Consider the following 16,390-nt stretch of genomic DNA (forward strand, 5'->3'; position numbering starts at 1 on the left):
ACCAAAAACAGCACATAGCTAAGGCTGGCGCTGCTTTTGGAAAAAAAAAAACAACCATCAATTTTATAACAAAAAGTCCTTTTAGTAAACCAAATGTTGCTTTGTTATGATTTTGTCACCATTTTTTATCATTAACAAAGTGCAAGTTTTTATAATCAGTCTACCAATATGGCTTTGCTTCCTCTTGTCGCTTTGCAAAAATATCTACTGTAAGTAAGTGAAACATAATTATTGCTAATCCTTGGCTACTGTGCTCAGTTATGATTTGATAATGACAATCTAATTTTAACTTGTGGGTGGAAATCCACTTACAGAAATGGTTTATATCCTTGTAAACATAAAATACAAGTTCCTTTGTGTTTGTGTTTCTTTTCATTTTCTACATCATTTTAATGTTATTTAATGATAGTTTCCCCTTTTAAGCATGGCAAAAAAATCACTAGATTGTGATTTTCAATAAACCTAATCTGTAAAAGAACAAGAAGCCAGTTCCAGCTTTCAGGCTTAATTGCAAGGTTGAATAAACTCCCCAGTGATTACAGATTACTGTCACAAATTTAATGCTCCTTATTTTCATGGAAAATAAATGATTCCCATTCTGTGCAGGCCAATAATAAAGACCCATTCAGCGGCAGGCTAATATGCACTTTCTAAGCATTAAGCAGCATTCTTTTTACATTATGAGCAGCAAGAATCAATTTCATGTTCAAAAGAGAATTTTATTGTTTCTCTCCATAAAAGTTTTTGATTTGTGAGTCTTCTATCTGTTAGGAGGTGAAATCACTCCACATGGTGTAATGACAATTTATTACATAACGGATATATGATGTTTACCTTCTTCTGCTCCAGCACTGAAGTACTTTCTTGAAGGAAATTTTGATTTGTATTGGTTTAATTTATTACATAAAAAACGACCACAAGCAGAAACATTGCGATCACTCAATATAGCTGTCAATTACAGTTTTTATCCAACATGTAAATTAGCTCTTGTGAGATTTCAAAGCATTCTGCAGAATCAGACACCAAGTGTTCCATGAGATTCACCACAAAAAATGTATCTATTACTAAGCATAACATTTGACAATCCAGTCTACATCATTTGCGTAGTTTGACCACTACATTAAAATCCCATGCATGCTGCTGATAACATGTATTTATTCCATCATATGCAGAGCCCCTATAACTATTAACAAATACCATTTCATCACTCTCACTCTGAATTAAACATCTTCAAATGCATTCAAGGCTCGGACTAGGATTGTAGCTCATGGATGAGAGTTAATTTCAGGCACTGTTCACATGACCGTTTTATCTCTCATCTTAGAAAACCAGTTCGACTATGCTGATCACACTCTGATAACACTGATAATTTGTGATCCAATTTTCTCAGATGAGGAGAAGATGGAAAAAAATCTCCCATTTTGTCCATTCTGTCAGTCCATGAAAATCAGACTGCACTCCGATGTCATCCAAGTGCAGTCCCATTTTTCCCATGCACTCATTAATTTGCATGGCTGAGTGCGATCCAAATGTCAGATTCAAATTGTGCATGCTGCAATTTATTTTCTCAGACAAAATCTGTCTGAAAATCATTAGTGTGCACGGTCCCATAGCATTAGTCTGAATGAGATTCGATGTTTTGTTTGATCGCACTCGGACCAAAAATACAGTCATCTGCAGAAATTCTTATAGTCATCATTTAAAGAAGACCTGTCACCAGATCAAAAGTGGCCACTTTTTGCTCTTAGTCCATTTTTGCTGCTGCCCTGAGCATTCTTTTCTTTTTTCAAATCCACCACACCATTCCAGGAATTTTGGACTTTTTAGTAAGTGCTATTTTTATGGATTTTATGAAGAGGGCATTAAAGCTTAAATAGATTTTTGTGAGCAATGCTCCCTAGTTAAAGATGATATTTCAGCAGGTTTTTTCTATGCAATGCTTAAAAAAAAATTACATCCTGCAAAATGGCGCTGGTGGCGGCAACTGCACAATAGCATTTATCTCTTACCGATGGATGCTACTGCGCAAGTGGTGGCACCATTTTGCCACATTTTTTTTCCTCCAGCAAAATGGCAGCAGTGCATGTGCATTACCGTCTATCGGCAAGCACCATTTAGCTGGATGTCATTTCTTTTTTGAAGCCTACAATTTATATGCATTATGTAAAATAGGAGGCAGGTCACTGAAGGATCAGTGACCTGTCATAACCTCATGAGGATGCAGAGCACCACATAAAGCCCTGCCCACAGACCTGCCCCAAAGCACGAGAATCTTATTAACTGAAAACTAGAAACACAGATTAAACAACAATCACAAGACAGATTTAATTAACCAAAGTATCATTTTAATCAATATAACAGTGCCAACCTGACAGTGTCTGTAATTTACTTAGCAAACTCCTGATGAGTTTTGTTTAAATGGTTGACGAGATGTTCTTTTCCTGAAATTATTTTTATTATTATTTATTTTTTATTTTGCAATCAAGTGTGCCTTCTGATTTGCCTCTCTAGCTATCCTATGAGTAGCTCTCACTGAAATCTTGCTTGATCTTCCAGACCTTATATTGACCTCCACTGTTCAAGTTAGCTGCCATTTATTAATTAGATTTTAAACTGAGGGAAGGGGAACTTGAAAATACTCTGCTATCTTCTTATAGCCTTCTCCTGCTTTGAGGGCCTCCAGCATTTTCATTTTCAGAGTGCTAGGCAGCTTTTTAAAAGAACCAATGGCTGCTGTTTTTTAGTGCAAGGTTAGAGGAGGCTGGGTTTTATAAAGCTGGGAAATTTGAATCACTTGGCCTTTCCTAACAATGATAGTGATAGTAAACATACCATTACCTCAACAGGCTAATTAAGGTCTGAAACCTTGATGAAAGTTATTTGAGCACACAAATCTCTAAGGGTTCCTTAACCTTTACGCTAGCTCATTTTCCTTAATGTAAGTTTCAAAAATGTAAAAAATGACAATACATTTTTTCCCTAAAATACAAAAGAAATATGCCATCTTTAACTTTATGTAATTGGATGGAGGTGCATTCAATGAGCTGCTGATGAAGACTAGATACAGATTAACACGAGAAATTTTAATGTACAGGTTTACAGTGTCAACATGTTTTGAGGCTATACACAACCTCTTCATCAAGCTAGAAACCTAATAGTGTCTGACAAAAAAAGTTGCCTTATGACCGGTCTTAACCCCTTCAAGATGCAGCCCTTTTTTGTTTTTGCATTTTCGTTTTTCGCTCCCCTCCTTCCCAGAGCCATAACTTTTTTATTTTTCTGTCAATATGGCCATGTGAGGGCTTATGTTTTGTGGGATGAGTTGTACTTTTGAACGACAACATTAGTTTTACCATGCCTTGTACTATAAAATGGGAAAATAATTCCAAGTGTTGTGAAATTACAAAAAAAGTGCAATCCCACACTTGTTTTTTGTTTGGCTTTTTTGCTAGGTTCACTAAATGCTAAAATTAACCTGCCATTTTGATTCTTCAAGTCAGTATGAGTTCATAGACACCAAACATGTCTAGGTTATTTTTTATCTAAGTGGTGAAAAAAGATTCCAAACTTTGCTATAAAAAAAAAATTGCGCCATTTTCCAATACCCATAGCATTTCCACTTTTTGGGATCTGGGGTCGGGTGAGGGCTTATGTTTTGCGTGGCAAGCTGATGTTTTTAATGATACCACTTTTGTGCAAATACGTTCTTTCGATCACCCATTGTTGCATTTTAATACAATGTCACACGAACAAAAAACATAATTCTGGCGTTTTGAATTTTTTTCTCGCTACGCTGTTTAGCGATCAAGTTAACCCTTTTTTTATTGATAGATCGGGTGATACCAAATATGTGTAGGTTTGATTTTTTTATTGTTTTATTTTGAATGGGGCTAAAGGGGGGTGATTTAAACTTTTATATTTTTTTTATTTTTTTCATATTTTTTTAAAACATTTTTCTTTTGCCATGCTTCAATAACCTCCATGGGAGGCTAGAAGCTGGCATAGCCTGATCGGCTCTGCTACATAGCAGCGATCATCAGATTGCTGCTATGTAGCTGAATTACAGGCTTGCTATGAGCGCCGACCACAGGGTGGCTCTCACAGCAAGCCGGCATCAACAACCATAGAGGTCTCCAATAGACCTCAGTTTGTCATGCTGACACATCACTGACCCCCGATCATGTAACAGCGGCATTTAACTAGTTAATAGCGGCAGGTGGATCGTGATTCCACCTGCCGCTATTGCGCGCACATGTCAGCTGTACAAAACAGCTGACATGTCGCGACTTTGTTGTAGGCTCAGCACTGGAGCCCACATCAGAGGGGGAGACACGACATGCGCTGTACTAGTATGGCGCATGTCGTGAAAGGGTTAAAGCAAGAGGGTTCATAAGGTGAAAAGTAAAACCATTTGTACAAAATTCACTAGAATAAAAAAAGAAAAAATGTTTTTTGTTTTGTTTTTTTAACTAGTCAGAAAAAAAGAGGTTCCACAATTTCTGGTACAAGTTCGGATATTCATGTTGTAGTGGCTCAGTCTACAACCTTTTTACTGGCTGAGCACTATTTACTAGACAACTTTTTGATGCAGTAACTACAGGCTTCAGAGATGCAAAGTGTAAACATAAACATAATTTAGAAGTTTATCTTATGTATAATATCTTCCTGAAAGGGACATTTTGGAGAAGAATAGTGAGCCACTATAAAATATAGGGTTTGTCTATTTCTAGCATGAAAGGCTTCAGTCACTCTATGTGATTGCAGACTTATAAATCCCCAAAGTGCAGATAGTGCTATGTGGATATTCCTGTGCTGGAGCCAGGAGTGGGAGGCCATATGACCACAAGTATGTGATATGCATACTCCTGGCCGCATTCCGAGTAGACTTGTGTGGCCTTACTCAATGTAAGTGATTTGAACGAGTCCACACACACATCTAGTCGGAATGTGGCCTGGATGTATGCATCTCGTGTCTGGAGGATCTTGACATGCTCATCATGAGGATTCATGAGTTTTCAGTCCCAGAAGGTTCTCCAAACCTGGAGAACCCCTGTAACTAATCATCTCTTCTTACACTGTTACTTTAAAATGTCCTTTTCAGCTAGATGCCAGTCACAGGACACAGAAAATAATCTCTTGGCACCATCTCAAATAAAATGATATGTGCATTGTATAGATTTCCCCATTTTTCTGTCCGGTACAAACGTTGTGCTTTTAAGTTCGAGTCCTATTGAGTATAATAAAGGAAAAATTTAAGAAGAATAACTTCCCTGCAAATCAAATTTATAAGTAATTAGAATTGTGCCTGATCTGATCATCTATATATTTCTGCATATGGCGCTCATAGTGAATAAATTAAAATGTTTTGAAAACTGTTTACATTCTTCATCATTTGCACATCATTACTATGCCTTTCAATCCTGTGATTTCCAGAAATCCAAGACTTTTCCTTCATAGTTTTGCATTTTTAATGTCGAGGAGTGTAAATACTGTATATATTTGTTGGTATAACATTGGGTTAGTCTGACATACAAAATTTTTTTTCTTATTCTTCAGTTGTTTCTATTTATATTTGCACCCACATAAATAAAAATGTTAATCCCACTGATCATAGAAATCTTCTAGTGATCACAGCACTTTATGGAGTCGCATGAGACCAGTCAAACAACCAAGGATTAATTAGATTGGTAAAAGTGGTATAAACCTCTCAGCTGTGAAAAGTATTTGCTTCGCAATGAATTCCGGTTGTAAAGATAATCTCCTTATAAACAGTACAACAGCTACATTAACAACACTCTGGCTCATGCCTGCCATGTATACTTTTAACATCAGCTCCAAATAACACCTTATCAATAGCACTGCATTGCTATATGTCCTTGTGGTTAAATCAGGATTGTCCAGTAATGTGAAACTTCCTAGTGAGAAATTTGGTTGTTAATCCAGAATCTAATTTAAAGTGAATCATATGATTAAGAACAATAAATGTTAAAAAAGCAACACTACCCATCCATTAATTGTAATGTTTAGTAATGAAATACTAAATGAAATTCCCAAAAATACTTAATAAAATGTGGTGGTTGATTAAAATGGTGATGAATGCATGTCTTAGAGAAAACTCTTTTTCTGGCAAAATCTCCTTACCATCAAACTTTCGATGCCACAATATAAAGGTGGTACGGACAAAATGACTGGTTTCTTGGACTAGATTCTCAAACTCCAATTTACTTTGTTGACTAAGTTTATTTTCCATTTTAGTTGTGCAGCATGTATATTCCTGAGGACATACACGAAGATGCTCCCCTGCCAGAGAAAAAAAACACAGAAATTTGATTATAGAAAAGCCTGAAGTTGATATGTTAATTTTATTTACAGTATTTAAGGCATAGTCATTTTTGTTACACATGCATTATGACAGCAGAACAATAAAAATATTATTATGTTATGATATTGCATTTATAGAATGGTTTTAGAGGTTGAAAATGTATGTTGCATTTTAGGCTGTTTCTGTAATGTCTTTATATGGCTGAATTTTTGCACCTGTTCAGCATTTGAACTCTCCTGGTAATACTGAACTGAATTTAGATCATCATAGGGTCCTGGTTTCGCAGGATCCCAAGGGCATGCCATAATACAGATGCTAAAATGTGACCATATTACCAGAACAAGCAGAAATGTTTGACAATAAGCTTGTGTATTTTACAGTTACAAATGAAATGGGAATACTTCACGAACATCTATAAACAATAGCTTTGAAAAAGGATAAACATGTAGGGAAGATGAATTAAATATATAATGTTCTGCAGATATAATTGATAATTGGTTAATTCCTCTATTATTGGGCTTCCCACAGGGACCATTTATTTTCAACACTCTTTGACCTAGCTGTCCTTGTGAATCATTCATAGCGGTTGAGTTGAAGGTAAGCACATACCAAATAATGCCAGACAGAGAACAGTAATAGTCGTGTCCTTGGACAATTTCCATCTAGAGGCCCCGTCTCACTAAGCGATTTACCAACGATCACGACCAGCGATATGACCTGGCCGTGATCGTTGGTAAGTCGTTGTGTGGTCGCTGGGGAGCTGTCACACAGACAGCTCTCTCCAGCGACCAACGATCAGGGGAACGACTTCGGCATCGTTGAAACTGTCTTCAACGATGCCGAAGTCCCCCTGCAGCACCCGGGTAACCAGGGTAAACATCGGGTTACTAAGCGCAGGGCCGCGCTTAGTAACCCGATGTTTACCCTGGTTACCAAAAAAAACAAACACTACATACTCGCCTTTCGGTGTCCAGGTCCCTTGCCGTCTGCTTCCTGCTCTGACTGAGCCGCCGTACAGTGAGAGCAGAGCGCAGCGGTGACGTCACTGCTGTGCTCTCACTTCTCACTGTACGGCCGGCAGTCAGTGAGAGCAGGAAGCAGACGGCAAGGGACCTGACGGACATCAGAAGGCAAGTATGTAGTGTTTGTTTTTTTTTACATTTACGCTGGTAACCAGGGTAAACATCGGGTTACTAAGCGCGGCCCTGCGCTTAGTAACCCGATGTTTACCCTGGTTACCAGTGAAGACATCGCTGGATCGGTGTCACACACCGATTCAGCGATGTCAGCGGGGCCTCAACGACCAAAAAAAGGTCCAGGCCATTCCGACACGACCAGCGATCTCGCAGCAGGGGCCTGGTCGCTGGTACGTGTCACACATAGCGAGATCGCTACTGAGGTCGCTGTTGCGTCACAAAACTTGTGACTCAGCAGCGATCTCGCTAGCGATCTCGCTATGTGAGACGGGGCCTTAAGTCACTAAGCATCTTTTCAAATTGCTGCATTTGTTATTTCACACTGAATATACATGATGTGCAATACAACATTGTATTTTAGCCAGAAAAATCGATGTAAATACTTTTATGCCCAAAAATTACAAAAAAATTCTAGGAGTAAATTTTGGGCATAAAAGTATTTACATCGATATTGGATATACAGAAATAGACACTTTTTTAAGCTCCAATGCTTTCATTTTCCCATATTACTTATTATTCACTTATATAATATGTTGTGACATTTTAATTTTTAAATAAATGTCTGGTTTTTGTACGTGAGCTTTGTAACTTTAACACTTAAGAACCGAGTCAATTTTGGCCTTCAAGATCATGAGATTGAATTTTTTTCCATCTTTGGGTTACTGCATTCTGACAGCTATAACTTTTGATTTTTATAGGAGACTGTCACCATATTTCTAGTAATGATGCTATGGATCTTTTAAACATCCTTCCAAACATGTCCTTTTTTCAGTCATTTGTTTTCATTCTGTTTTAAATTTTAGTTTTACAGGCTGCAGGTGTGCAAATAACTTACCAGGAGTTATGTGGGTGGTCCTGGAGTCATGTAGAGTCACAATTTTAAAGCTCTCATCAAGGCTATTGTTTGATTGATATCCCCCTAGGTATTTGAGATTAAACATATGCTGTGCCAAAAGGGTAATGTGAAAAATAACAAAGGGATGCCTTTTTTTACCATTTAATATATTTGATTTTTTTTATCATGAGGAATTGTGTAAAAATAATAAATATCAACTGGAGCTGTGTAGCAAAAATAGACAATTGTGTATTATCCAATAGCAACAGGTATATTAGTTGTGAGTACTTGCTCACCTGATGGAGTTCTATAGCTCACAACAATTTCAAAGGTTTGGCAGAACAGCTGGAGCAGAACCAGATGTCAAACAGAGTTTTGTGGAGGAAAATTGAGTGTTTTTTCTGTGCTCCGGATGGAGATGAACAGGAAGGATTCAAGACACACAGAGGATGAAGACATGCAATTTTATAAAAACCGCATTTTTCCAACCTTTGTGTGTCCTGGATCCTTTCTGTGGGACTTCATCAGCAGCGCAGAAAAAAACACTAAATTATCCTCCATAAAAATAGTAAACAAGAAAAAAATCTCTTATTTAGAAAATAAGGTTTCCTACTGATGTCCATTTTTTTCTCTGTAAATTTAATCAATTAATCCCTTTAATATTTAAACTTTGTTTTCTACCACATATTTTATTTTTAAAAGTTCTTTAAACTTTTATGAAATTTGTGAAGATTAAAAGGTCCGGGTTACTATTAAGTCAAAGATGCTTTTATTTTTTTTTCCAGAAGGCCAAATCCATCCATTTACATTTTTTCCTCCGATGTCCTTAACCTTCAGGATCCATATTTTATTTTGTAATAAAGTAAAAATAAAGTAAAAAAATAGATTTGAATAATAAATTCAACTCCATAGTTAGCAAGAAAACCATAAAGAGTACCTACACTTAAACAATAAAATGATTACAGCGCAGAACAGTTTAACCATTTCTCTAGATCACTCTATTAGCAATTTCTGCTGATAACCTGCAATATGGACAGCCCAAAATCTGGTCAGAGGGCAAATGAAAACTAAGCATGCCTTGCTACTGCTAGCCTACTGTCTTGAGTGTGGGATTGGGATTCATTAGATTTAACTGCGCTTGCTCCATCATTGAAGAAGGTAGCAGTGTAGCTGCAGGACATTGCCCAATTTAGTGTAGCCCGCAGTTCAGACTTTGGGCAGGGTACCGGCAGAAATTGCTAATTAAGTGGTTAGGAAAAATATTATACTGAAATAATGTTCTTGTGAAGGTGCAGGTACGCTTTAAATGCTTACTTTGTACAAGAACGGCTTTAGCATGGTTGATTATTCATAGTATGTTGTGGGTGAATGCTTCGTAATGATAGCTGCAAGTGTTCAGTTACAGCAACTGAACTGCGATATCATGTGTCAGACTCTTCTCTGTTACAATCAATGATTTTCTATGGGACCTGACACACTGGTGTCTGAATCAAGTTCAGCATCCATAGAAAATTGCTTCTTGATGGATATGCTATCATCGTCCAGATTAATTTGTGGTTTTGCAAATCTGTGGTCAGTGACTCGCTTTATATTGCTTCTTTATACATCAGTTGTTGGGCAGTCACTGTCACTTGTGATTTGCGATTCTAAATCGGATCATGCAGATTGACATGTTTGATGTTGATACTGATAACCAGGTTTATTTTCTCTTGGTTACTATTACAAAATACACAGTAGTGATGTCTTATATGTAGTCCATTGAGGCACTACGTACTCCGATTTAACTGATATGGTCATGATATGGCAAAAAAAAAAAAATGATATCCAAACAAACACATTGTAATCTAAATTTAGACTAGCACATTAAGGCTTTGTAATATGTAATAAGACTGGAAAAGTGCATGGGGGGTTAATTAAGTAAAAGATGTAAATGGAGAGTAATCACTTAGTTGGCCTATTAAAAGGTAATACAACCTAAATCTATTGAGCTATGAATAGATCCTCCTAAAAATCCCAGTGTGGTTTAAATGTGTCAGCACTCAATTAATTAGAGATAGTACCTATTGCTTTCAAAAATTAAGTATTAGCAGGAATTAGGCCAGAGGAATATATGAGGTTTGTTAAAGCCCCAGAGAATCGGTAATTAAATAAGAACAGGAAAGGGCAAGTAGAAAAGCTAACGCTAGAGACTGGATTTTCCCAAAGATGCAGGCTTATTATTATTTGTCTTAGGAAATATCATTTAAGGGAAATAAACAAGCAAGCAGGTATGTTTGCTGCTATCATTGTGAACATACTACACGCCTAAAGCCACACACAGATACTAAGAGGCTGGACTTTTTTTTTTCATAGTATAGAATAGGACCAAATTAATTTTTGAAAATAAGTGTAAAAATTCACAATGTCTCTGCAATATAATGAGCATGCTATGAAGTTAATGCTTTGAGTTCTATGATCATAAATATTTCATCAAACTTTTAATAAATCAACACAGTGTAAGAGAATATAAAAATCTTTGTAATATATCTTATTTGATAAATTTGCTTCTCTGTTTTCTTATCAGACACCTTTATACCACACTGTCTCTCGCCTCCTAAGCTCAATGAAAAATCAGCTCAACTACATCTCAAGGCACTGAGGTATCAGGTTACACCTCCTATCATACACTATGCAGAGGGGAAGAGTAATGATGAGCACTCAGTTGGAGAAGGGCCAAGCATGCTGCACCTTCAAATGACTAAAACCTAAACACACTTAGCAAGAGCATATGTTATTATAAGAGCAATGCATGGGTGTGCATTCACACTCTGACCATGTAACAAGCAGAACCGAAGATGAAAACAAAATGAGCAAACATCCTGTAGTAAGTAAATACATAGTAATAGTACATTTAAGAAGCATATTTTACTTAAGTAACATTGTTTTTATAAAAAAATGTAAAAGCCATCCCATCATGACAAGGTGTACCCCAATCAGGATGGTACCTAACTAATTTAGCGTACCTTTTTATGTGTCAGCAGGTGTAAAAATAGACAAGTGCATAGTAGGACCTGGATCCCGACTGTGCAGCCACCTGTCCAATGAAAAGCTATAGAAACAAAATAAACAACCTAAAAAGGAAGTACAAAGTACAAAAAACTAATCCAAAACCTAAAAAAATGGAGCCAGAACATATGATTGTATAAAGGTACCTTCATATTAAGCGACGCTGCAGCAATATCGACAATGATGCCGATTGCTGCAGCGTCGCTGTGTGGTCGCTGGAGAGCTGCCACACAGACAGCTCTCCAGCGACCAACGATGCCGAAGTCCCCGGGTAACTAGGGTAAACATCGGGTTGCTAAGCGCAGGGCCGCACTTAGTAACCCGATGTTTACCCTGGTTACCAGTGTAAATGTAAAAAAACAAACACTACATACTTACATTCGCGTCCCCCGGCATCCGCTTCCCTGCACTGTGTGAGCGCCGGCAGTACAGAGCACAGCGGTGATGTCACCGCTGTGCTCTGCTTTTACTTTACGGCCGGCACTCACAGTCAGTGCGGGAAGCAGACGGCGAGGGACGTGTGACAGACAGCAGAAGGTGAGTATGTATTGTTTGTTTTTTTTACTTTTACAATGGTAACCAGGGTAAATATCGGGTCGCTTAGTAACCTGATATTTACCCTGGTTACCATTGTAAAACATCGCTGGCATCGTTGCTTTTGCTGTCAAACACGACGATACACGCCGATCTGATGACCAAATAAAGTTCTGGACTTTCAGCAACGACCAGCGATATCACAGCAGGATCCAGATCGCTGCTGCGTGTCAAACACAACGATATCGCTATCCAGGACGCTGCAAAGTCACGGATCGCTATCGTTATCACTGCAAAATCGTTTAATGTGAAGGTACCTTAAGTGAAATGCAAAGATGTGTTCATTTTGTTTACATAGCTTTCCATGGGCAGGTGTGTGAACAGTCGGGATCCAGGTCTTACTCTGTCCTTATCTATTTTTACATTTGCTGACTCATAGTGAGGTGAACTACAAGAGTTCGGTCATCCCGGTTGGGGTACACCTTGCTGTGGTGGGATGGCTTTTACTTTTTTGATGAAAACAATATTAACTAAGTACCCTATGTAATTTAGATGTATGATTACTATTTATGTATATACTGTAGTACAGGGTACATGCTCGTTTTGTTTTTATCTTAGGTCCAGCTTCAAGCAATTCTGGCTGTATTCACAGCCACACTGGTCAGTACTGCTGAAGAGTCTCCTTCGTGTCTTTGCTGCTTTTCTATGTGTGGTACACAGAAAATTCAAGCAGGAATATCCCTGTTTCTGTGTACTTTCTAAGACAATATCATGGAAGCTTGTATCCAGACCACCAGTACAGAAAGAAGTAAATACAGGAAATGGAATCTAGGAGAAACTGGTGAAAAATGCAAGATGAAGTGACCAGAAATGTTGTTCTTCAGGAACATGAAGAATTCACTGAACATCCATATATGAAGCAAAGTGTCAGCCATTTACTGTAATGCACAGTTGATGCCAGGCAATAGCAAGGTTCACATATTTGGGAACAATCAATACAATCAAAACAAATCTACTCTCCTGGGTGTTTTTCATTATTGTATAGATAATGTAGCATACTATGTAAAATAATGATAAAAATGTATATATAAAACTACATACAAAGCAACCAAATAGGAAATAAGGGAAATATTTTTGTATAATGAAGGAACCAGATAAACATCACATAAGCAAAACAGGCCGAAGGTTAATAGAACATGTTAGTAAATCATCTGTTGATATGAGGATATTTTGTTTCAGCAAGAACGATAGGTAGATATATGACAAAACATGTTCATGAATGTGTTAATAATTGTATTAATTAGGTATTTTAAGAGGCACCAGACTAAGAACAGAAGGGAGTGTCCTGTAATATTATGCAACCATAGAGCTTTAGTATCCTTGCCGAGGAGAAAGAAAGGTATTTACCTAAGTAGACAAGTATAATGGTGGATAAAATGGAAGTTGTGATGAGATTCTATGTTTGGAATGGAAATGAGAGCTTCTTTGAAGTTTCTGGAGCATTAAATGTGCCAGACTGGAAATGTGTAATCAGAGAACATGGCACATGAAGGAATAGTCAGGGTATCGCACCAACAAGAAGACGCATGTGTCACAATTAGTGATGAGCGAGTGTACTCATTGCTCGGGTATTTGTTAGTGCTCGGAGATTTAGTTTTCGTTGCCTCAGCTGCATGATTTACAGCTGATAGACAGCTTGAACACATGTGGGGATTCCCTAGCATCCAGGCAACCCCCACATGTACTCAGGCTGGCTAGTAGCCGTTAATCATGCAGCTGCGTCAACAAAAACTAAATCTCCGAGCAGTTACAAATACTCGGAGACCACCCAAGCGTGCTCAGGAAAACCCGAGCAACAAGTACACTCACTCATCACTAGTCACAATAGCTAATGATGAGATTATAAAGGCAGCATGTTATTATGACAACACACGTGTGAAGATAGTAGAAGGATTGTAAAGACGTTGTAGGATTGTGCATCACCTCATAGAAAGGAGTAAAATTACGCAGTCAAAAGGGGATTTCACCCCTTCAACTCCATGCCATTTTACATTTTTTTTTTACTTTCGTTTCTCCTCCCTTCTTCAAGAGCCATAACTTTTTTTTTATTTTTCCATTAATATAGCCATATTAGGGCTTGTTTTCTGCAGGACAAGTTGTATTTTTGAATGACATCATTCATTTTACCATACAGTGTACTGGAAAATGGGAAAAAAAATCCAAGTGAAGTGAAATTGCAAAAAAAGAGCAATTCCACAATTGTTGTTTTTTTTATTTACCATTTTTACTGTATGGTAAATCTGACCTGACAATACGATTCTCAAGGTCAGTAGGAGTATGACGATACCAAACATGTATAGTTTTGTCTTTTTATTTAAGTGGTGAAAATATCGGAAATTAGTATGAACTTTTTTTTTCCTTGTGTCATTTTCCAAGACCAGTAGCATTTTCTTTTTGAGGGATATGGAGCTGTATGAGGGTTTAGTTTTTTAGCACCCTGAGCTGACATTATTGCAGATACCATTTTGGGGTAGATATGATGTTTTGATTGACTCTTATTGCATTTTATTGTAATGCTGCTGTGGCCACAAAAATGTAATTTTGCAGTTTCTTTTTTTTCTTGTTATCCTGTTTACTGATCGGAATAATTTATTTTATATTTTGATACATTCAATTTTTATGAATGCAGCGATACCTAATATGTGTATTTTTATTGTTTTTTTTCAATGAGGCAAAAGGGGAATGATTTGAATTTTTGTGTTTTATTTGTCTTATCTTTAAAACTTTTTGAAAGTTTTCGCTGTATTTAATGATTAGCAGAAATCACAATCTCCTAGGATCTCCACTGGAGCAGGGCCGCCATCAGGGCATTACTGCTCTTACTGCTGTATGGGGCCCAGTGAGCAGCAGTACAGAGGGTGACCCGCAAGTCCGGGGCCCAACTCTTGTGCTCCTGCTTTCTCAGAGCTGTGCATAGCCATATAACCTTGATGGCTGTGCAGCTCCCACTCCCTCTGTCTTCTCTGTACTTTCGGTCAGGTGATGGCATGTAAACAACTATGTCATTTTGTATGTGCCAACATGTACCAGACACTAGAAGCAGAACGTTTTTGTTTTCTTTATGAATGAATGATGAAATGTGTCTGAGGGGGGAAGTGCACATTGTGAAATGGGGGGTGTGAGGGACTGCACAGGATGATGTGGGGGGAGGGGGACTGCACATGATCAAGTGTGTCTGAAGGGGGGATGCAAATGATGAAGTGTGTCTGAGGGGGAAGTACATATGAAGTGGGGGAGGGGGACTGCACATGATGTAGAGTGGTGGAGGGGGACTGCAAATGATCAAGTGTGCCTGAAGGGTGACTGCAAATTATGAAGTGGGGAGGGAGACTGCACATGATGAAGTGTGTGGGGGAAGGGGGCTGCACATGATGAAGTGGGGGGAGTGGGCCTGCAAATGATGAAGTGTGGTGGAGAGGGACTGCAAATGATGAATTGTGTGTGAGAGATGGGGACAGTAATTTAATTGAAAGTGAGAGGTGGGGAGATCAAATGATGCATTGAATGTGGGGGAGAGCAGTTGATATGAATAGAGGGTAGGAGAGAAAGACATGACAATGAATGGTGGAAGGGGAATGTACATATAATGAATTGGGGTTAGGGTTAGAGCGGGAGGTACATTGTGGGCGGCGTTGAGGAAGCAGTGACTGGTATTGAATTGGAGAACGAGTACAGGTGCTAATTAATTTAAATATTACATGAAGAAAGTAGCTATGTATAGTTATTAGGGGCACAATGGTGGATTATAATTTATATTTGGAACAGTGGGTTGCATAATAACCAATTACATATTAATGCTGGGTGCACATCTGCATTCAGATGTATAGTGTAGAACAAAGAAAAAAGTAGGGAATGTGCTCTGGAAGTGGGGCTCTAGGTAACTGTGTTATTTTATGTGGAGACGAGTCCTGGCTGGAAGAAGTGATGGCAGTCTACAATGCATGAAGAAGAAAAGCAAAGATGAAGGACTTCAGCTAGAGACATCACTGGTGAGTCAGTGTGCTACTTGTACACTGATACTATACACTGTATACTATGTACTATATACAGATGTCCTGTGTATAATGTCACTGGTGATCCCTGTATTACCTGTACACTGACACTATATACAGAGCTTCTGTGTATAATGTCACTATGATCCCTGTGTTACCTGTACACTGAAACTGTATACTATGTACAGATCTCCTGTGTATAATGTCACTGGTGATCCCTGTATTACCTGTACAATATATACAGAGCTCCTGTGTATAATGTCACTGGTGATCACTAGGGTTGAGCGAAACGGATCGGTCATTTTCATAAGTCGCCGACTTTTGGCAAAGTCGGCGTCTCATGAAACCCGACCCGATCCCTGTGTGGGGTCGGCCATGCGGTACGCGACTTTTTCGCCAAAGTCAC

General features: G+C 38.2%; 1 protein-coding gene across 1 annotated transcript in view; it reads right to left on the reverse strand.

Annotated features, from left to right (window-relative positions):
* Positions 1 to 16,390, reverse strand: part of GPC6 (glypican 6) — a 1,709,607-nt gene that overhangs the window by 1,341,345 nt on the left and 351,872 nt on the right. Inside the window, exon 2 of the mRNA XM_077297170.1 lies at positions 6,142 to 6,300. Within this exon, the coding sequence (XP_077153285.1) occupies positions 6,142 to 6,300 (159 nt within the window). The remainder of the gene's footprint in view (positions 1 to 6,141; positions 6,301 to 16,390) is intronic.

Source organism: Ranitomeya variabilis, chromosome 3 (assembly GCF_051348905.1).
Source record: "Ranitomeya variabilis isolate aRanVar5 chromosome 3, aRanVar5.hap1, whole genome shotgun sequence".
Classification (NCBI taxonomy): domain Eukaryota; kingdom Metazoa; phylum Chordata; class Amphibia; order Anura; family Dendrobatidae; genus Ranitomeya; species Ranitomeya variabilis.